This window comes from Acanthochromis polyacanthus, chromosome 1, assembly GCF_021347895.1.
Source record: "Acanthochromis polyacanthus isolate Apoly-LR-REF ecotype Palm Island chromosome 1, KAUST_Apoly_ChrSc, whole genome shotgun sequence".
Classification (NCBI taxonomy): Eukaryota; Metazoa; Chordata; class Actinopteri; family Pomacentridae; genus Acanthochromis; species Acanthochromis polyacanthus.
This window is the reverse complement of record NC_067113.1, coordinates 47,735,447-47,756,430: the sequence shown is the minus strand read 5'-3', so window position 1 is coordinate 47,756,430 and position 20,984 is coordinate 47,735,447. Positions and strand designations below refer to the sequence as shown.

The 20,984-nt window shown below is 40.2% G+C and overlaps 1 protein-coding gene across 2 annotated transcripts in view; it reads left to right on the top strand.

The window, feature by feature from the left end:
* Positions 1 to 20,984, top strand: part of celf2 (cugbp, Elav-like family member 2) — a 302,904-nt gene that overhangs the window by 43,154 nt on the left and 238,766 nt on the right. For both annotated transcript variants that reach the window (XM_022193739.2, XM_051947272.1), the window contains exon 2: positions 20,190 to 20,225. In XM_022193739.2, the coding sequence (XP_022049431.1) occupies positions 20,190 to 20,225 (36 nt within the window). The remainder of the gene's footprint in view (positions 1 to 20,189; positions 20,226 to 20,984) is intronic.

Here is a 20,984-nt window from a genome sequence, read left to right as displayed (position 1 = left end):
TTCATGACTGTGACTTGGACGGTGGGTTGGGGAGAGAGAGGCGAGGAGTGACGTGTCCTCACGCTTTTTTTCTTTACTTTTTTTTTTCTTCCTTGCTCTTAGCCAGGGGTGTCAAACTCATTTTAGTTCAGGGGCCACATTCAGGACCACTAAAATCAGAGCATAATAACCTATAAATGACCACAATTTTAAAATGTTCCCTTGTTTTAGTGCAAAAAGTATGTTCTGAGAATGTTCACATTTAATGAAATATCTTTTTGCCAAACATTATGAACAACTTAAGAAAAATTGACTTAAGAAAAATATATTCAATTTCAACAACACTATGCCTCAGTTTATCATTTACACATTACAACTTACTGATCACAGTTTATCTGCAAAGATACAGAACATTTCATCACAGATATCTGGAACTGAATGATGTAATATTTTAAATAATCACATCTGACAAAAAAAGACAAAAAACAACAACATCAAGACAAAATATTACAAACGTGAGACACAAAATGACAAAAACGAGACAAAAAAATGAGACAAATGGCACGATAAAAAACACACAACAAAATGGACCAACAACTATAACAAGAGGGGGGGGGGGAGTGGGGGGGGCGGCGGCTGGGAATCAGAAACAGGAGGGAACACGGAGATTTCAGGGATTTCAGAGAGCTGCACTTAGTGAATTAAGACAAGATGTGAGATTTGTGGAAGTGTATTTTACACCAGTACAACTACAAGCATCACCACGGCCCCTACTACTTAGAATAACTTGTGTTTTAATGCATGTATTTAAAGCTAAGACACAAATGAAATAAGTCGAGGCATCTCCTGGTGAATACAACACATTAAACTGGGCAAGTTGCAGCAAAAAGGCAAAATAAAACAAAAATCAGGGCCTGTGTTCTTTACGTATAGTCATTTGCAAATTAATTTCCTGCTTTAATTGACTTCATTACACTAAAACAGTCCACTCAGTATCAGTATTGCTTTTCTCGCTGCATATATATTTAAAAAGACAATTTAAAAGCATGCATTAGCTCCAGTATAACTCCTAAAATGCAGCATTTTGGGCCATTGTAAGGTTTGGAGACCTCGTAATGATGCATTTGAATCAATTTTGTGGCTATTTGTAGGGCATAGACTATCGGTAAAGATGCATGCAGCATTTCAAACTGTATATACCCAAACTTAACAATCAGATACAGCCATTAAAGACAACACGTAATGTCTTTTTTTATTTGCTAACAATGATGCTATGGTGTAAACCAAAAAGATATGAGTCAAATTCTGACTATTATAACCCCAAAAATATACATTTGAGTATTGAAGTTACATATTTTGAGTGTTTGTTCGTGAAAACAATCCCTTACATTTAAGGTTGCGTCATTGCTTTGCTAGAAGGTGCAGATCTATGAAGTCCACGTTGACGAGACGAGTTCCTAAGGTGTATTACGCATGAAATACTAGAAATTTGATCGTTTGCGGTTGGAATGCTCAGCCATGGCATTGACTGCTTATTTAACTCGTATGTTTTCTAGCATGTGTCAAACATGTGATCTGGACATGCTAATCCCCTAAATGTAAGCTCTGAGTTTAACAGTAATGTATTTTGATGTTGAAATAATCCCTGTGATGTAACTTTACACCATGGTTTCATCTAGAATGTGCAGATCTATGAAGTCCAAGTTGACAGGATTGGCTTCTTTAGGTATGTTATGTGTGAAATCCCAAACATCTAAATGCATGTTCAAGGCTGGCTGCTGTCTTGTAGCATATTGGGCATAATAGCAAAGTAAAAACCTGATTTAGAAATACCTGAAGAGGCATTTGGAGTTGCATTCAGTGGAAAAAGAATACTTTGTTCACTAGGTTAAACAAATGCTTTGGTTATTTCATTTTCTGACGGTTTATTGGTCAAAAATGACATTTAAATCCAGTAGTCCATTGACATCGCCATTAAAGATTCACCATTTTCTGGGAGGTTACATTGGAAAATTGTGATGGACAAGAGATCATCAGTCTTGGACTTTGTTATATCAAATGCTAAAGTTATCATAAAGACTCAAAATTACTGCAAAGAAACGCAAAATCACCACAAATGAAGCAAAATCACCATTAAAAACATGCAAAAACCCCAAGAAAAAATGCTTAATCACTACGAAAGAGACACAATTATTGCAAATACTTATAATCACGATAAAAAGCTGCTAAATCACCACAAAAGATGCAAAGTCATCACAGAAAACATACAATACCACAATGAAAAAAAAGAGAAATTGTTACAGAAAAGGCTAAATTGTTGCTAAGATTGAAATTCACAACAAAAAGACACAAAATCACCACAAAACAATAGAAAATCATTACAAAAAGTCAAAAAAAGTCACTATTAAAAACGATTACAACCGCACAGATTAAACTTGTCAGACTCAGAGCTAAATAATAGATCATTGGAAGTCCAACTGTTTAGAAGTCTATGAGAAAACTACCGTACTTCTCACTTGATTTGTGACCACAGTAAACATTTTTCTGTTGCGTTTATGGTCTCACTTAATAGTTTTACATATATTTCAATACAGAAAGAAGTCTATTATGTAAATCATGGCCCTATTTAGAGTAAAATATACCATAAAGGAAAGTACGTTTTAGTACGGAGTGAGCTTGTAATTGACGTGTCTTCAAGTTTTCAGTCAGTTCACCCCTTTTGCTTTATATGTCTGGTTTCAAAAGACCAAATTATGAATCCCAAACTGGAAGCTTCCAGAAATGTCAAAAAGTCTCCAGCATACTGTGCAAAAATACCTCTATTTGCAAAGTTTAGCAATGCCTTTTAGCCATCTTTCCAAGTTAAACTGTGTCTTTTTGGAACATTTTTACTGGAAAACATGTTCTCAGGAGCAGCATTCCTCTTTTTTTGAGTTTACATAACTTGCAGAGATGATCACATTTGGCAACGCCTTGCACGGTGAGTTCAATAAGATTATAACAATCCAGCTGCAAAAAGGTTCAAAAAGTTCGACAAAGTTGGAGAGCTGAAGATGTGGGATGTATAAAAAGTTTGCAGGAGTCTTCGATTGCTCGGTGAAAGGCGAGTGTGATGGAGTGCACGGAGATACAAAGACGGCCGACGGTGGGGGGGGGACTAGGGAGTCAGATATGGGTCCAGTGGTCATCGTTCCTCCTGAGATTCATCCCTTTTTCCATTTAAAAGATGTGATTACACCGCAACAATGTGCGCACACACTTTTCTTACACGCCGGCACTGGTGATCCAATTTAGGAGGTTAGAAGGGAGGGATAAGGAGATGGAGGGGAGGGAGGGAGGCAGCCATGGAAGAGATGCAATGAAGGAGAGGAGAGCTCTCTCCCCATCGTCCTCTCTCTCTCTCTCTCTCTCTCTCTCGTTTGTCATTCTGTCTGCGCCGTATGCAGATGAGGAGCTAATATGATATCTCTGCTGAGCTGATGGATGTTTAAAATGATATGGCAACCCTGAGCAGCCTCACCGCATGCTGCCTGCCAGGGATGGAGTGTGTGCTTGGGAATGTGGCAGTTAGTGTGTGTCACTCAGCCGAAAACCACAATCTGTGTCGCGACGATGATGTGCACTCTCAAACTTAAAGGCAGCTTCTCATCCATTTGGTCGCACGTTAAAGAGGCCACTGCCGATATTTCAAACGGCTATGTGAAAGGGTTCGCTAATCGTGATGAGGCTGTAGAGAGAGGCATCACCCAGAATATGCAGCATTAAATGGCTTTGCAGAACTTTCTAGCAGGTTTCCGTTATTTATTTTTTTAGGTGTTCAGTGCTTTCTTCAATTTACTGTTTTACCATAAAGAAATCGGATTGCAACATAAAAAACACAAATTACCGAAAGATCCTGCAGGATTTAAGCTAATCTCCCATTTAGAACCAACTTATTTTTAGAGCAAAACATGAAAAAAAATCACTATGTAAGGATGTTTTTTTCAGTTAAATTAAATTTTATTTATATAGGGCCAATTACAGTCCAAATTGTCTCAAGACCATTTGCAGAACCCATACTCTTAAACTACCCAGAGCAAGCCCTAAGGCCACAGTGGCAAGAAAAAACTCAGTTTTAACGGGAAGAAACCTTCGGCAGAACCCAGAATTTGGGCCTTTTTGCATCTCTGGTTCAATTGCAGTGTAGAATTTACCCATAATATAGACTTAAAGTGCAACAAAACAACCACAAAAGTAGTTCTTGGACCTAAATCCAATTCTATGGACACGTACGAAAGGGAACAGTGGAGGTTTATGTTAGCCTGTATGGTGAATTTTAGATTGTTGATGCTGGTGTTAAAGAGGAGAAGACAGGGACATCAGGAAAGCAGAAAATATTGTTTCTCTGAGTCTTGAGTTTAACCAATTAGCATTTGTCTCCTCCAAGTTTAACCAGCTGCATACAGGAAGTACCTACCATTGAGTCTGTATTTCTTTCTGTCTTTTAAACTACCCTAAATTTTTTTCTAACAAGCGTTACGTTATCAAATAAACTGGTTTAGATGATCAGACAAAGCTGTTTTCCAACTTGTCGTATCGAATTTCTTTAACTTTTTCTAGAGATGTTGCAAAGTTATGAATTTTCAGCACTTTACCAGCCGACATTATCATCAAAACTAAGACCAGAATGAGTCTATTACTTACTTTCTTTCATTCTATATCAAGTGATTAATCCTTTTGTCTGAGAAATGTCAGCAAATAATGGAAATTAATTTCCACCATAAGTTTTCAGAACCACTTCTAATGTCATGAAGGTTAGTTTAGTCTCAGCAGAAGTTCAAAACCCCGAAATATTAAAAACTCACTGGGATTTATGCCCTTAAAGGAAGAGTATTCTCAGCTTTTAAGAGATATGTATTGGAACTATTCTTTTGATCTAGGTCTGGCAACTCCCACAAAGCAATTCTGAACATCCTGAACACACAATATAGAGTTTGATTCATTTTGCTGTGTAGTGTTCATACAGAAATGAATTCGTTTTACAATCCCAACAGTTACATTGCAGCTATTCTAGCGTAGTGATTACACATTTCATACATTTCTTGACATGTGCAGGACGAACTGCTTTTTTTCCTTTCAGCAAAGCATACTTTGACTAGGGAGAATGGAGCAGGTGTCACCTTGACCCAGAGGTGCCAGATAGGAGCACTTAGTGTGTAAAAACTTGAAGCAAATTCTTTCATGTCTTTGTCCGCAGCAAGCGAGAAATTTGTCAGAATGTCAGACATTTTGAGGATAAAATCAACCGCCGTACTTCCTCGACAGTAAACATGTGACCACAGCCATTTGTAAGTTAGCTTAGCTTGGAAAATGAATTAGAATCTGAAATTGTCAAGCTAGTCTGGCTCTGTTTGAAGGATGGGAGTGTGAAAAATGATGCCAGAGTAAATTTCTTGCATTCTTTCTAACAGCCAGCAGGGGACGAAAACACTGTTTGCAAAAGGAGTCCAATTGTACAGAAAACTACTGTACTTCTCACTTGATTTGTGACCTCAGCAAACATTTTTCTAATGAATTTATGGTCTCAATTGATAGTTTTACATACATTTCAAGTACAGAAAGAGGATTATTATGTAAGTTATGGTCCCACTTAGAGTAGAAGGCAATAAAGTTTGAGTATGGAGCTAGCTTGTATTTGAATGGTGTCACTGAGTTTGTTGTCTTTTGCTTGTTATTTCTGGTTTCTAAAAGAACAAATTGGTGATTTCCAAAGTGGAAGCTTCCAAAAGTTTGAAAAATGTCTCCAGCACACAGTCTAGCTTGCAAAAACACGTTCAATAGCAATGATTAGCAATGTATTTCTGATTTTTTTTCACCAAAGTGTTGCTATTCAGTGCATTTTTGCAAGTTTGATAGTGTCTTTTTGGAGCTTTTTGAAATATTTATTCCTTTCTTAGACAACTGCCTCATGAAATAAATGTGCAAATAGTTGCTTTGTCTTAAAACTTCGAGCTTGATAATGGTTCAATGAACTGGTCCTGTCAAGGAGCGATTTCAAGGTAACAAAGTGCAGCTAATTCTGGAGTAAAGATTCTTCTATTCTATTTTTAAATACATTCCTGCACTATTAAGAGCTTTAATTTGTGTGTAGAAATGTTTTGGACAAGACAGCGAAACGCACGTGGATGCCTTGTTGTGTCAAAGTCTGCTTTGTGCAGATCAATATTCAATCAAACTGCACAATACTCGCGTAAAAGATCGATGTTTGAGACATTTTTGAAAGAAACAAACCTTGATAGCAAAAAATGGTAGTTTTGAATGCGCAGCAGTGAGTGCCTCAGAGTTTGTGTGTCTGTCTGTGTGGGTTTTTTTTTTTTCATATTGTCATGGTGGTAATGAGAAGTGGGTCTGGCAGCGAAGAGTGAAGGGGGAGCAGGACCAATTGGATTCTCCACAGACTTCATTAGTTAAAACAAAGCCAGTTGTCCATTTGGGCTCTTTCACAGCCTAATTGATATTGATTTAGTGATTTGCTCAAGGGTGATTTAAAAGCATGTTTGGTGTTATCGTCAATGCTGCTTTTCCTCCTCCTCTCCGTCTGTCTCTCTGAAGGCTTTAGCGCTTCATCCCTCCGGTTTAAAAAAAAAAAGAGAAAAGTTGGCTCCTGTCTTCGAACCCTCCTTAACAACCGTCTCCACCCACTTTCTCGTTTCATCACCGTCACATTATTTTATGACATAATTGAGAAAAATTCAGGGAAACGATTCTTTTTCTACCTAATTTCCTCCAGCAGGCTTATCGGTGCAACAAATTGCCATGGAGGGTGATGGTGGGGTATCTTTATTCGTCGTGGACCGCTACGGCTAAGATAGCGCTGATAGATCGCCACCGTCCTCGTAACTGGATAATGATAGTTATCATAAACGGTTAGCGGTTGGCTAAGTGAGGCATTGAGATCAATGGCAATGGTGTTAGTGTTGGAGTGAAGGAGGCCTTTTATCATGGTGATGGATGGCAGGCCTGTCTTTAATGTGACATGTTATGATCATATCAATTTGTCCTCAGTTCTCATCGACATCACTTTATTGCCTCTCCGTCTCTCACAGTCCATCACCCAGCACTGTAAATTCAGACCTGAAAATGGCAGCGTGCCACAGCGCTCCATAAACCCACCATTTCTCTTCCTTTTACTGCTTTCCGTCCTCTCTTCCAGCTTTCTCTTTCTTCCTCTTCCTCTGCTTGACTCTTTTCCCCTCGCTTTAATCCACCCAATTTCCACTCTATTTTGATACCTCTCCTTCTCTATTTACCGTCTTCCTCCCCTCTCGCTCCTTGACAGGCATCGGCAGACAGCCTGAACGAAAGAGTGAAGGAATCAGACTGGGATTAAAATGTAATATCAGACTATTAAAGAGATTAGTGTTTGACATTTCACCGTCTGAGCTACCCCACCAAATCTGATGAACTGGCATTCATGATATTGATTTATTCCCCGGCTTCTTTTATCGGTTCCACATTCACACGGACAGCAATAGATCCGATATGGTGGCCTTTTATGAGGCACCTTGTCACTGGGGGCCTCGGCGCTAAGTAAAAGCTGACCGACTGCCAGGAAATGATTGTTTAGGTAAGTGAAGTTTATTCATCGAAATCCAGAGTTTTTGAAAGAGCAGCGGCAAAAAAGGGCGGACGGGGACGTGACTGATTCGTGCTTCTTAGGTGGACAAAGATGAGGTCTCGCTAATGAGAGCTTCGGCGTCGCCACAAAAGAGGCGTAATTGTTTCCAATTGTGGGGAACAATCATTTCGGCTCAATTACGTTGCACATCTGTCAAGGCTAACAAGGTAGCTGGTTGTGATTGAGGTTCTCCATTAGTGTCTCTGTCAACATCTTTACGATGTTGATCATTTGTAGTTTGCATATTCCTAAATATCTTTCCATTCATACATGCTTGCATCCACTCTGTCAAGCTCCTCGATCATTTAGACCTCCACATAATCACTCCAGTCTCTAATCAGCTGGAAAATACACCTCTGCAGGTATTTTCAAAAGCATGATTCTGGATTTTGGAGTCTACAATACAATAAAAATAGATGGTAATACGAAAAAAAAAATGTCTGTTTGGTGCTTAAAATCTTGTAAAAGGATACTTCAGTACAGCATTAGAGTGCAACCAGTTCTCTAACTAGCTAACCAAGAGTTAAATTGACTCTGTAAAAACTTGAAAACAATGGGCAATTATTTCAATCAGCTTATCAGCTAATCGGGAACCTCAGTTTTGCATCCACTCTGTCATGATCCTCCATCATTTCTACGGTTGTCCATTGATGTAACCACTCAGACCTCTAATCAGCTGGACAATACACCTCTGTAGGTATTTTCAAAAGCATGATTCTCAAGTTTGGAGTCTATAATACAATAAAAATAAATGGCAATGCAAAAAAAAAAAAAATCTGTTAGGTACTTAAAATCTTGTAAAAGGACACTTCAGTACAGCATTAGAGTGCAACCAGTTCTCTAACTAGCTAACCAAAGGGTTAAACTGACTCTATAAAGGCTTTAAAACAATAGATAATTATTTCAAGCAGCTCATCTGCTCTGTGTTTGTAAGTGGCCCTGGCATAAGCCCGATAAAATGTCACATTATGAGTCTTGATGGGGAGAATGATGGATATGGCAGCCGCACATCAGCCTCATCCATTATACAGAATCAAGCTGCCTCAGAGGGTTTTATTGCATAACTCTGCAGCATAATCATGTCACAGCTCAGGTTAATCCTCAAGAAATTGCCATACCCAATAGGTTTAAGAGAACAAAAACTACTTGCTTTAGGTGAAGGGAAATGTGTTGTCATAGTGAGAGGAATGCATTGTTTTTATAGAAGACAGGACAGAAACTGCTGTCCCACTCTGAGCTCATTCTGAAGCGATTTGTGGCACCCGTTAAAAACACTGTTATCAGTGCAGGTTCATGTTTACTGTAATAAACTTGCTTGTAATACCTTGAAAGACTCGTCTAAACATAGAAACGCATTTTGTGACTTGACCTTAAACTCACTGCCTTGATTTAATGCATGCAGCAAACCTTTTACAAGGTGCAGTCTGAAAGTTTTGGGATTTTTCAGGTAGCACATTGGTGTCATGGTCACAGACTTGCAACATGTGCAAGTAGTAACCACTAAGTCAGGAAACCATCCGACATTGCACAATCAGCAGTGTTACGTGGGCTTTTCTGACCATTGGTTTGTGCACATTTGCAATCCCAGCATGTGCGTCAAACTGGAGCAAAGAGCAAACGTGAAATTTTGCATTCAGTAAAGCAGAGGATGTAAAGGATCATAGCATACCAAACAGTAAGTTTTCACAGTGGAACAGACTGAAGACAAAAGAAGGCCTATCAGGTCAGCAGCACACCAAGACTATTCTATTGTTTTCTTGACATTCCCATTGTGTACTGTGAATTCATCCACCAGAGTCGGACCGTCAAGGCAGGGTTCTACTATAATGTCCCAAATGGAGATGGAAATTTTAGCTGGTTCTCTAAACCGATAGTCCAAAGCGTATTCAGTCAAAAATCAAAAGAAAAAAAAACTACTGTTGGCACTGCACTGTAAGCTGATTGAGCTATTAACTGCAGCATTCAAAAACAGTTTGTTTACATTATTTACCTTGACTGTACAAACTGCTGTCCTAGCAGACTCCAACTAGTGAGCTCTGCCCAGAGCCGATTATCCACCACAGTTTTTGTCATGACTGTTGAGCTATATTTAACTACAATATTCAACCAAAGTAGCTTGTTTACATTAGCTGCTTAACTGTAGAAACCACTGTCCTACTAGCGTCCAAGCTGTTTTAAGTTTGTAAGCTGTGGCCGGAAGCCATTAACCACCTCAGAAGTTTTCGTCATGGTGCCCATTGCTAGCTAAACCCCCACAGTGCTCCCTGTTTGCCATCACAGAACCGCACGCAGTCTGAGAAACCGCTTCCTTGGGCTGCTACAGTATTAAACGCAACAAACTGCAATGTTCCATCCCCATAAACAGTAAGAGGCTCCACCTGGTGGCACAATCAGGTAGTACAACTACTTCTGGAACAACCTAAACTGTGGTGCCATGGCATGTGGGTGCTAAAATTCTGTTTCGTAGTCGCAACAACACAAGCCTACCTCCTGTAATCACCAAATTTGACCTCTTATTGCTCCCCAAAATGAAAGTCAGGGTCAATACTTTGTGTACAGTTGTAGCTTGACATGGTTACATAGTGTGACTTCCATGGAGAGGTCCAAGCATGACAGCAGTGTCGGCAGTCTCATTTTTATAGGTGCAGATTTTTCATGATTGCACCTTACCAAATATATGTGATATATTTTTATGAAAACAATCAGACTAGACTGTTTTATCACTGCATCTCATTTTACACCAATTACAATACTGCACTGTTTTTAGATATGTAAGTATAATCTACTGCCATTTGTAAATATCTACTTGCGAGTCAGCCAGACAGTATTATTACACTATCCATTGCACTGCATTGCCTGGTTCTTAGTGTTTTGTTTCTTAGTGTCTTTGTGTTTTTGTTTTTTTTCTACAGTGCCTTGCTAACCGTGGTCTGTGAGAAACTGCATTTCAGTCCCATCTATGTCCTGTACATATGGCAGAACTGACAATCAAGTTGATTTTAGCTTGAATTTGACATTAGATAGTGATAGTGTATTTGTCACAAGCTAACTTTACACTTTACAGTCACCAACTTCATGAACCTGAAATGTATCCAGAATCCCCCCCCCCCCCCCCCCCCCCCCCCCGTTTTACTTGTGGCACATGCAAAGGCCTTAAAATGTCAAACATAAACGGAACAAAAAACAGCAGATTCATTGACAATCTGCTGCATATTCCTCACTTAGCCCCACTTCTCACGTCTAATCTCCGCCTGTATCCCATCTCCTGCAACCTCCGTCCTCCTTGCACGTCCACTTCGCACCATCTTATCATCCGGTCCACCTGGTAATGGCCTCGCTCTGGGCTCCACACACACCGTATCCGCCGCTCCAATCAAAACCTTAATGCATCTCAATTTAACCACTGTTGTAACACACATGCACTCTTTTCTTTTTTCCGGCTGTCGCTGCAACACACACACACACACACACGGGAGTTTTATTCTGTCGGGTCGGGGGAGGGTGGCATCAGTAATGCGTGACGCGTGCCTCCATAACGCCGGCTTCATTTGCATGTGTGAGAAGGTCTGTGCTAATGGAGCTGATCTCTTGTGCTGTTATTAAATGGGGAGAGAGAGGGAAGGGGGGGGGGGGGTAGGTGTGTTGGGGGGAGGTTATTATTAAAGAGGAGGAGGGAGAGACAAAAAAGAGGGGAGGTCTTCGCTCCTCTCCCAGAAGTATGATGGATGATTCGGGACTCTCTCCCTCACCGACTTTAAGTAGTCGTAAGATTCGTCTTGCAGAAACACCTCCATGTGCAGCTAATGTGCATGCGTGTGCGTGTGTGTGAGTAAAGTGCACGGCCTTTGAATATCACGAGGTAAATGAGGCCTAACACACTACTGCCACTTCTCCCTTTGTTCACCCTTTACCACTCAGGTCGTTTCTCTCGCTGCATTTAAATGTCCTCAATATGTCACACATGCATGCATGAGCGCATGCATCGCCGCTAACACACACTCCACCGTCCGCACACACACAAGCAGAGCAAATGAAGTCTGCTGCGGCGCTCGTCTCAGAGCCTTTTTAATGGCACACACATGCGTGGTTTTTACTGCTGCGTATTACAGTGTAATGGCCTTTTCGTAGAGTTGTTCCGTTTTAACTGCTGATTGTCTAGATTGTAAAATAATATTTGTTACCGCATTAATCTTGTACAGTTCCCGCGCTGAAATCAACAGTCCTGATGTTTCATTGCTCATTATCATATGCCAGCGCTGCATTAGCACTGGAAATATTAGTGCATTAGAATAGTAAGTTTGTTTGTTTGTGTGAATCCAGGAGCTGTTGTTTCTGCTCTCCTGGGATCTAAGTCAAGATAACACATGTAGAAGAAAATATGCACACATATGTGTAGACTCCTACTTCTCACCACTCTTGAACATGTCAAGGAGATACACAGCATGTAGTATAGATTTTTTCTTTCGAGTGTCTCAAACAGAATCTTGATTTCCATAACTACTTCTCTTGTGACAAGGCCAAAGCTCAACCTCATTGCTTTTTCTTTCCTGTGTGTCAAGCATCAATACTTGTTGAGTAAAGGGTGTCCATAGCAAGGATAGAATTGTTAAACAGTTTTCTCAACAGATTGCCGGTGGCGTTAGCAATCGAAAACAGATGAATTGGTAAAACAATTAAAATGCAGTGGACATTATTCTGTGTGCTGATAAGACTCTTTTTAAACACAGACGTACAAAGTTTTGCTATTAGGTGAGCTCAGATTGGAAACCATTAACCACCACAGAAGTCTTTGTCATGGTGCACCTTTGCTAGCTAAACTCCTACAATGCTCTCTGCTAACCAAAAAAGAACGTTCTGTTGTATTAGCTACCGATTTTTCAGGTTTTTACGGTATTGAACACAAAAACTTGCAGTACCAGGCTCCACCTGGTGGCGCAACTAGGTACTACAGCTAGGCAGCCGCCTGGTATGTTTGCTCCAAAGTAAAAACAAGCCTAATTTTCATTTTGTTCTTATTTTTTACCACAATGCAAAAGTTTGCTTCAAATTCGCTTGGCCCTGATACGAAGACACAACTATTGTTAGAATGGAGCCTGTGGTCATCTTGAATTCACATCAGTTCCAGTTTCCGCTGCCGACAGATTGCACATAGTAAAATATTGCAGTGAAATACCCATGGAGACTTCCCGAGCCACTCCTGCTGCTCAACCAGCTTCCACATTGTCCGTCCACATGCTCGAAACGTTGAAAGAAATCATAGTTTTGCCAAAATATGTCCGAACGCGCTGCTTCTTGAGATATTTCAGGAGCCAAAACTGTGATTTGCTTGGAACACACTGAGGCTACAGATGGACAGAAGAGATGTGGATTAGGAAGCAAGAGGCGATGTTTCTCTGGATATTTGCGTACTTTATTTCTGCTGTGAACCATCGAGATCCGTTTTAACTCGGCGAGGAAAGAACAAACTTCTTCGCGGCGACCTTTCGGAGCCACCAGATTTGGGCGGAGTGTCCCTTTATGAGGTGAAAAAACTCCACACATGAATGCATCTGAGTCAGTGCTTTTATTAACCGTTGAGTCACTCCGTGTTGCGTCGTTCCCAATACACCGTGGATACAGCATCAGCCAGAGGATGATTAATGAAATGGCAGCTAGTCGGTGTCGCTCAGGTCTCCATGGCGTCCAATCCTCATCTCCCCCCCGCGGCACTTTGGCACCGCCGTCTACTAGACTCATCCTCCAATGGGAGAGTTTAGATCCATCTGGAGGCGGGCCAGCAGCTCGCAACTGACATCATCCCAAGACCTGGCACAGTTTGTCAGAATGACACTGGCTGTCTCGCGCACACAAATACACCAACACCTGCGATGGAGATAAGATAAGGAGGAAGTGGGAAGCCTCGGGAAGGTGTGAAAGTCGAGTGTGCGAATGTATTTATCGGCGTTTAAAGATGTGTGCTCGGGCGTGTTGATTGGCTGGGGATTGTGGGTGCAGTCTGTGAAGCGGCTTGTGTAAATGTGAAATGCAGGATGGCAGGTGAGAAGGAGGAGAGAGGCGTTAAAAACGGGAAGTGTTAGAGTGACACAGATGGGCTGCTGAGAGGAGGATGATGATGGTGGTGATTGCAGGAGAGAGAGAAAATAAAACAAGAGTAAGTCCTAGAGATGCTTTATTTAACTGATTTAGTCCCAGAACGATGATTCAAACAGCATTTGAGAGGAATATTTGATCAAGCAGAAATGCAGCTTCTTCAATGTATGGTTTTGAAGCTTTTTCTTGATTTCTCTTCCTTAAATTGAATATCTCTTTGGTTTTAGACTGTTTGAAGACGTCACCTTGGACTCATAAAAACAGCATTTTTAAGGAATGAATGAAGCAAAAATAATCAAAGGATGTAACCTCTGAATATCAAAACTCACTGCCAGGGTTGAAAGAAATTTTATTTTTAAAAACAATCCCCCAAAGTTACGCCGTTTAACAAAACCAGAAAAGGTGAAAAGTTCTTGAACTACTACTACTATTTCCACCGTGTTGTTGTGAAACCAAATCTAAGCCTAAAATGTAATATTCTTTAAAATCACTTCATTCTACGTGTCTTATTTTTTTAAAAATGCCCAAAACAAACAGTTTGAACTATTTAGATTCTGTAAAAAAAACAAAAAAAAATCAAGGATTATTCAGCTGAACTGCAGGTTGTGCAGATAGAAGACAAATAAAGAAAAAAAATACTACTTTATACGGTAAAATATCTATTATATATAGATTTTTTCAGTATTCATAACACCTGTGAACAAGTTTTTTTTTTTTTTTTGTAAAATGATCAAAGCAATTAAGCTTTTTATCCCCTTATGGCATTTCAACGATGTTATTCTGCACAAAAGAATAATTGTAGCCATAGTTGTTCAATTTCCATAGAGGTGCAGGATTTTATATTGCAGTGAAAAAATGTGAGGAATAAAATGCCTCGAAATTCTGTTTTTTCTTCGGTTTTGAATATTGAAAAAGAATCTCTAATTGCATCCTTGAATTGAACATATATTTGCTTTTCAGCTTCGATACGTGTATGAAAACAAACAAGAAGTTGCTTCACGTTCAAAATCTGAAACCTGATTTGAATAATCAGGAAGTAAGGAATTTAAGAACTACTTTCTACATGTAGGCGTAACTTGTTGGTGTTGTGTAAGTCCTACAAACAAAATTGCAATCTCCAAACGTAGAAGCAGAAATATCACTGAGGGATAACTCCAGATTTAGGTAGATAAACCTTTTAAATCCAACGAAAACTGACACCAAACAGCAGCGTATTATAATTCAGTCATATTTCTAGTGTGTACGTCACATTGTTGACATGCTACATGCTAATAACTGTGTGAACTTATTCTTTGATTTCCTTCTGCAACCTGGTTTTTCGTGTAGCTGCGAATAGATTAACAGCATTAAGCTTTAACATGTTGTGAAGCACATCCGTGTCACTTGCCATTTTTGTCTTTGGATTGTGTGTTCAAAAAATAAAAGACAGAAAAAGAAGGGAAATCACTTTTAAATGCTGCGACATGGGAGAGCCGGCTGACAGCTGGCTCATATGTCTCCCTTCACGTGGCGCTGATGCAGAGTGTTGGTACATGTGTGTGCCCGTGTCGGATCTTCTGTTAATCACAGCGTCTCCAAATGTGCCGCCGGTACTTTCCGGGTCCCGCCACCTGCTCGGTCTTTGCGTCGGATCTGGCACCGGAGCCCGAGGAGCCCCTCGCGTTTCAGCTTCGTTTTACGTCTCTGCCAGGCCTTCAGCGGCGCCGTGGCCTGCAGGAGTTTTGAGCGTGGGTTCACGAGCTGCCGCCAAAAAGCTGTCTGTCATTAAGCATAGGTCTGGCCTGTTTCCACCTGGACGCTGTTTGCCCATCTGTTTCCATCCCAGTGATCAATTCCGACCCAAATCTTGTCGGTTCAAGTTATGCAGACCAACAAGGGCCGATTGATACGACGGAAATTGGGCCTAAAAGCCTTTTTTTTTTTTTTTTTTTTTTGTTCTCTACAAAATCATCACCTGCCCAGTGAAGGAGCACATTTTTTTTTCAAGTAGCTCCGTAGCGGGGGAAGCTAATAAGATTCAGCTCTGAGTCAGCCAGGATAATGGAAGGTGTTGAAAAGGTAAAAGGTGTAAAATGTGTGCAAAAAATAAAGCTTCCGCAGCAATTTTCAGTTTCAATAAGTTTATCATGCAGTCGTCTGACATTTTTTTAAGAGCCCTCTGAGCCCCGAAGCACATTTTTACTCACTGTGGGCTCATTTTTAACTGCATTATAAAGTCCTGCACCTCAATGGAATTAGAACAACCAGGACTAGAAGTAGAAAGAACTTAAATATGACTGCTGTGCAGTATGACACTGTTATAATAAACATATCTGATGCTACCTGACATGAAGGAACAAATACAACTTTCCCAATTTCAAAGTATTCCTGAAAGCTTTTCCCCGTATTTCTTCCATAAGAAATACGTTCCATGACAAATACGTCCGTTTTTTGTGTTCAGTCTTTTGTAGTGGTTGGAAAACGCCTGGTTTTGTTTTGAATTTCTCTTTTTTTTCTGCCATGCATAACGTAGCCTATACCACCACCTTCTTAACTTTAATTGTGACATTTTGAAGAAGTTTTCTCAGAGTTAGCTTTGAAATTACACGTTTAACAGCAGATTTCTTACTAAACTAACAACAGAATGTCATCAGCATAAAACGAGAGAATCTGGGTTACAATGTGTGGCAATAAGATGCTTACTTTTGGTAGCATCTTTTTCAAATAAATCATTTTAATGGTATTTTTTTTTGCCTACATAGCTTTTGTGATTTTTTTTTTTGTTGAATAAATATGGAAAAATATGGCTACTAACTGATGGTTGTTACGAGACTTCTAACAAAACGGACAGCAGAGTGTTGTCAGCGTAAAACCAGAGAATAAGGATCACAGGTAGAATGATTAAGACGCTTACCTTTACAGTATTTTTCTTGAATTATTGTTACAATACCAGAAGTCTTCATAAAGAAGAAACAAAAGCTGTGTTTTATTATTTATTGTACAAGAATCAAAAAATCAATATAGCATCAATATTTACACCATTTTCCCAAATACACACAGATGTTACCAATTCTGAGAAATATTTTTGCTGTCCATGCTGTCGATTTTTACCATCAACTTTGTGTTTTTCTCTTCGCTCTGCACATCAGCTGTAGAAAGATGGTTTATGCTGAGTGTATCTTCCAGCAACTTGCTCTTCTGTCTACCATTTTTTAGCCATATTGGATTTATCTTATTGATGAAGTGTGTTTTATTTTTGCTTTCAATTGCTGTAGTTTGTTGTCTACTCAGTGTACACTGCCTACAGTTCAGCCAAATAGTCCTCAATATTTTTAATAACTCCGAGTGCCACATTATTAATTCTATTTAGATTTTTTATACACAATCTAGTGCAAACTGTTTGGGTAAATTTGATGAACTATTATCACTTTGGGATTAGATTTGGTGAAAAAAAATGGAAATTTAACAATTTCTTTTCCTGCTAGAGACATTTTATTTCGCTTTCAGTCATTTTGTTGTCTCCAATCTGTTCTGAGGAAACATTACCTGCAGTTCAATTGAATTACCGAAAAACCCAGATTTTTTTGTCTTGTGACTGTTGGTTGCATCAAGAGGAGCAGAATTTCTGTGTGTGTGTTTTGTTTTTTTTTTCGTTTTTTTACAGAATCTGGCAGTTAATTTTTGGCGATGCTTTGAGTTTGCGCAGCTTCTGGTTGTTTTTTTTTTTAAAAAGACAACATGGCTTTTACACCCAGCAGTGGGTTGAGATGAACTGAGCTACACTACCTACGATAAGATAACATAACCTTTTGTCATTTCACAATGGGGACATTTGCAACAAGGAAGCAATGGGAGGATAGGGTAGAAACACGGGGACATCAGTAAAGCATTAATAAACAAGGAACATGCATAAGTACACAATAATCCTATGGTGACATTGCACAGGGGATTGAGTCATCTAGATGTAAGAAATATGAATAATGCATGCACAAGTTTGAATCCACTGATGTCGAGTGAAATAAGTCCGTTTTTCGATGTGTTACGACTGCAAGCCATACTGGTTGTAAAGTGTGTGTAACAGTTTAGAGAAAATACTTCATGGAAGATTTTAAGATGTTGTTTCTGTCTTGTATCCCCTATAAAAGTAGAGAAAATACAAAAATGTGACGCAAAATTGCAAAATCTTTGATTTTGTTGACCCGTCCGTCCACCCCATGCCCCTCACTCTGTGGAATTTGTGACTGTATGATGACATCACCTGTTTTTTTTTTATTATTATTATTATTTTTAGACGAGTCATAACTGATGCTGGAAGGATTTGCTTTTGAATGACTGTCTCAGAAATTCCCAGCAGAGGTCACACAGTTTGACTGACAGATCGACCCTGGGAAAACAGCGGCGCAAAAACAAACCACGCTAATGAGCGCTAATAGCATCAAATAAATAAGATTAGCTTTCAAAAACAAACCTTGAATACGGTGAAAAATAAAGAAAAGTGGCATTTCGACCGATCCTAAACACAATTCAGTGCAGGTTTCACTTCATCCTCACCTCTGAACTACATTTGTTTAAAAGAAAAACAACCTAAACATGACCTTTTCTTTTCAAGCTATCGATAAGACCATCAGTGATTAGCGTCCCTCTAGTGCCAGAATGAGTTCTAAATTTAAAATATGTATGACCCATCTGCTCTAGATTTGAGATTTTATCCTGTTTTGGTTTTTGATTCTTAGCTAACTAAGAGGAGCTCTGAGTGTTGCTAACCCAGGTTACTGTAATCAAGTTGCATTAGAGTCCGTCTAAACCTCTCTGATATTTAAGCTGTAAAAGCACATTTCACCATTCTGCAGTAATGCATGAGTTAATAAGTAATAAGAACGAATAAGCGAGCGTAAACGTTTCCCAGCGCAGATGTGTACGTTGATTTGAAAACCCGGAGAGTTTTTATGTGCAGCAGTTTGTGTCTTGTTCGAGTGCGCGAAGCCGAAAGTGCAAAGCAAGTGTGTGTCTGATGTTCCATTTGAGCTTTTTCATAATTCATGGCATTGGTAAAATGGACTGAGGCGGAGGTGGCTATCCTGCATGCGTGTGTGTGTGTGTGTGTGTGTGTGTGTGTGTGTGTGTGTGTGTGTGTGTGTGTGTGTGTGTGTGTGTGTGTGTGTGTGTGTGTGTGTGTGTGTGTGTGTGTGTGTGTGTGTGTGTGTAGCAGGATAACAGGATGAGCGTTCGGCGGTTTTATGAAAGATGAAACAGACAAGAGTGCGTCTTTGAAATGCAAAGAGCGGTGATAGCGGTGATTGGCCACTGTGTCGAGGAGGAGCTCGGGAGTTTTTTCTCCGAATTTCATCATAACACACACTTGCTCTCGCTCCGGCCTCACCTCTCACACACACTGGTTATTAATGATAGCATTGTTAATTTGTTATTATTTTATTTACCTCTGCGACATGAAAACCCCAGCTAATTCGGTGCGGCTCCCAGCTCCGGAGGGTTTTTTGTCTGTTTAGTGTATTGCTGGCTGGCGCTCACACAGTGTCTAGTGGTGGGGCCTGGGGACCAATTTATTTACATGCAGTGGAAGAGGAACAGAGAATTGGTGGAAGGGATAAAACAAAAAAGGGAAGGTGAGAGAAAAGGAAACAGCAGGGAATTATGGAGAAAACCCAGTGGAACGAGCAAGTTTCTCTGCTGTTCCCAAGGACAGACAAGACCAATTTACTATTTAGATGGCTCAGTGTGTGTGTGTGTGAGTGCTTTGTTTGCCAGCATCTTATGTGATTTCCAGATTTCTACCTTCATCAGAGCCCAACTGTTTTCCTTCCAGTGTTGAGAAGGCGCTCAACAAAAGTTGAAACCGTGCTGTTGTATATTCAGTGTTTTGGAATATATGCAGCTGATGCAGTTGGTAGTTGGGGGACATTTGCAAATAAACTGTGCAGGATAGTAAACGTCTTGTTTGCAGTGACTTCATTTTGAAGTTGCAGCTGAAAGATAAGACCACACGTTTCACCGACGAGACACTTTCTGAAAACATGTATGTGCTCTGAGATTTGTACGATATAGCCTCCAGAGTTCATGAAAATATATAGCGAGAGAATATTATTCGGATAATATTCGGATCTCAAAGTAAATATTCGGATACCACCGTCATGACTGAATATTCGGGGTCACAACATGTGCGAAGAAGATGCTTCCGTTTTGTAGCATCTTTGCTTTTTCAAATAATTCATTTTTACGATCTTTTTTCTTACATTCACAGCTCTTGTAAAGTTTTCTTGATAAACATATGGAAACACTAACTGATGGTTAATACTAGATTTTTTTACCAAACTGATAGCAGAATGTCATCAGCGTAAAAGCAGAGAATGTGGAACGCAGTGAATGCGAATAAGACACCCACCTTTGTCTTCAAGTAAATCATTTTTACGGTGTTTTTCTTCCATTCCCAGCTTTTCTAAAGTCTCTGTTTCTTCTTGTCTTGCAGGCAGGACGCCAGTGACCTCTCTGGACCGATACAAAGGTACCGTAATCCATCTTTTATTCTCTATACTGTCGTTTTTCCCCATTATGTCTTCGCTCCTTCCCCTCCCATCGGCATCGTCTGCAATGAAGCATGTGGTCTCCGGGCTTCGGGCTGCATTCACACTGGAGTGTCGGTCGGGGGGGATGAAGAGGGGTCTTTAGAAGGACGGCAGGACGATGGAGACGAGGTCGAGGGTAGAAAGATGGTGAAATAAAAGGAGAGAGTTGGAAGGGAAATTGGAAAGCAGAGATGTGACGCTCCTCAGATGTATGGCCGAGGAGGGTCATTAAACTAAACCCTTCGGCGACGGGGCGACAGATCAAGCGAGGGTGGGGGGTGGGAGAAGAAGGTTTAAATAAGGGCCAATCTTAAAATAGCAGTACCTATTTCTCATCTGAGGCGTAGTTAACAGGAAAAGAATGAGCAGCTCGCCCTGGAAACCATCAGTCGCCCCGTTTCTTGGAGAGAGATAAAACGATTAGCGACAACTTTTCAGATCCATAAAGGTTTGCGACGGCACCCGTAATGCTTTACGAGCCGAGCCTTGCTGTTGCAACGCCGATAAATATTGCATTTACTCTGACCTGCAATGTTAATGACGGGTTACCTAACAGAAGCCCTAATAATAGAACGTCTCATAAACATTTATAGGATCCATAATGCATCGGCAGGCGTAGCTGGAAGTCCGGTCATTCCTGCTGCTTTCATTCCGGCAGACTAACAATAAAGCGGGATAAACGCCGTGTGGATGAAATT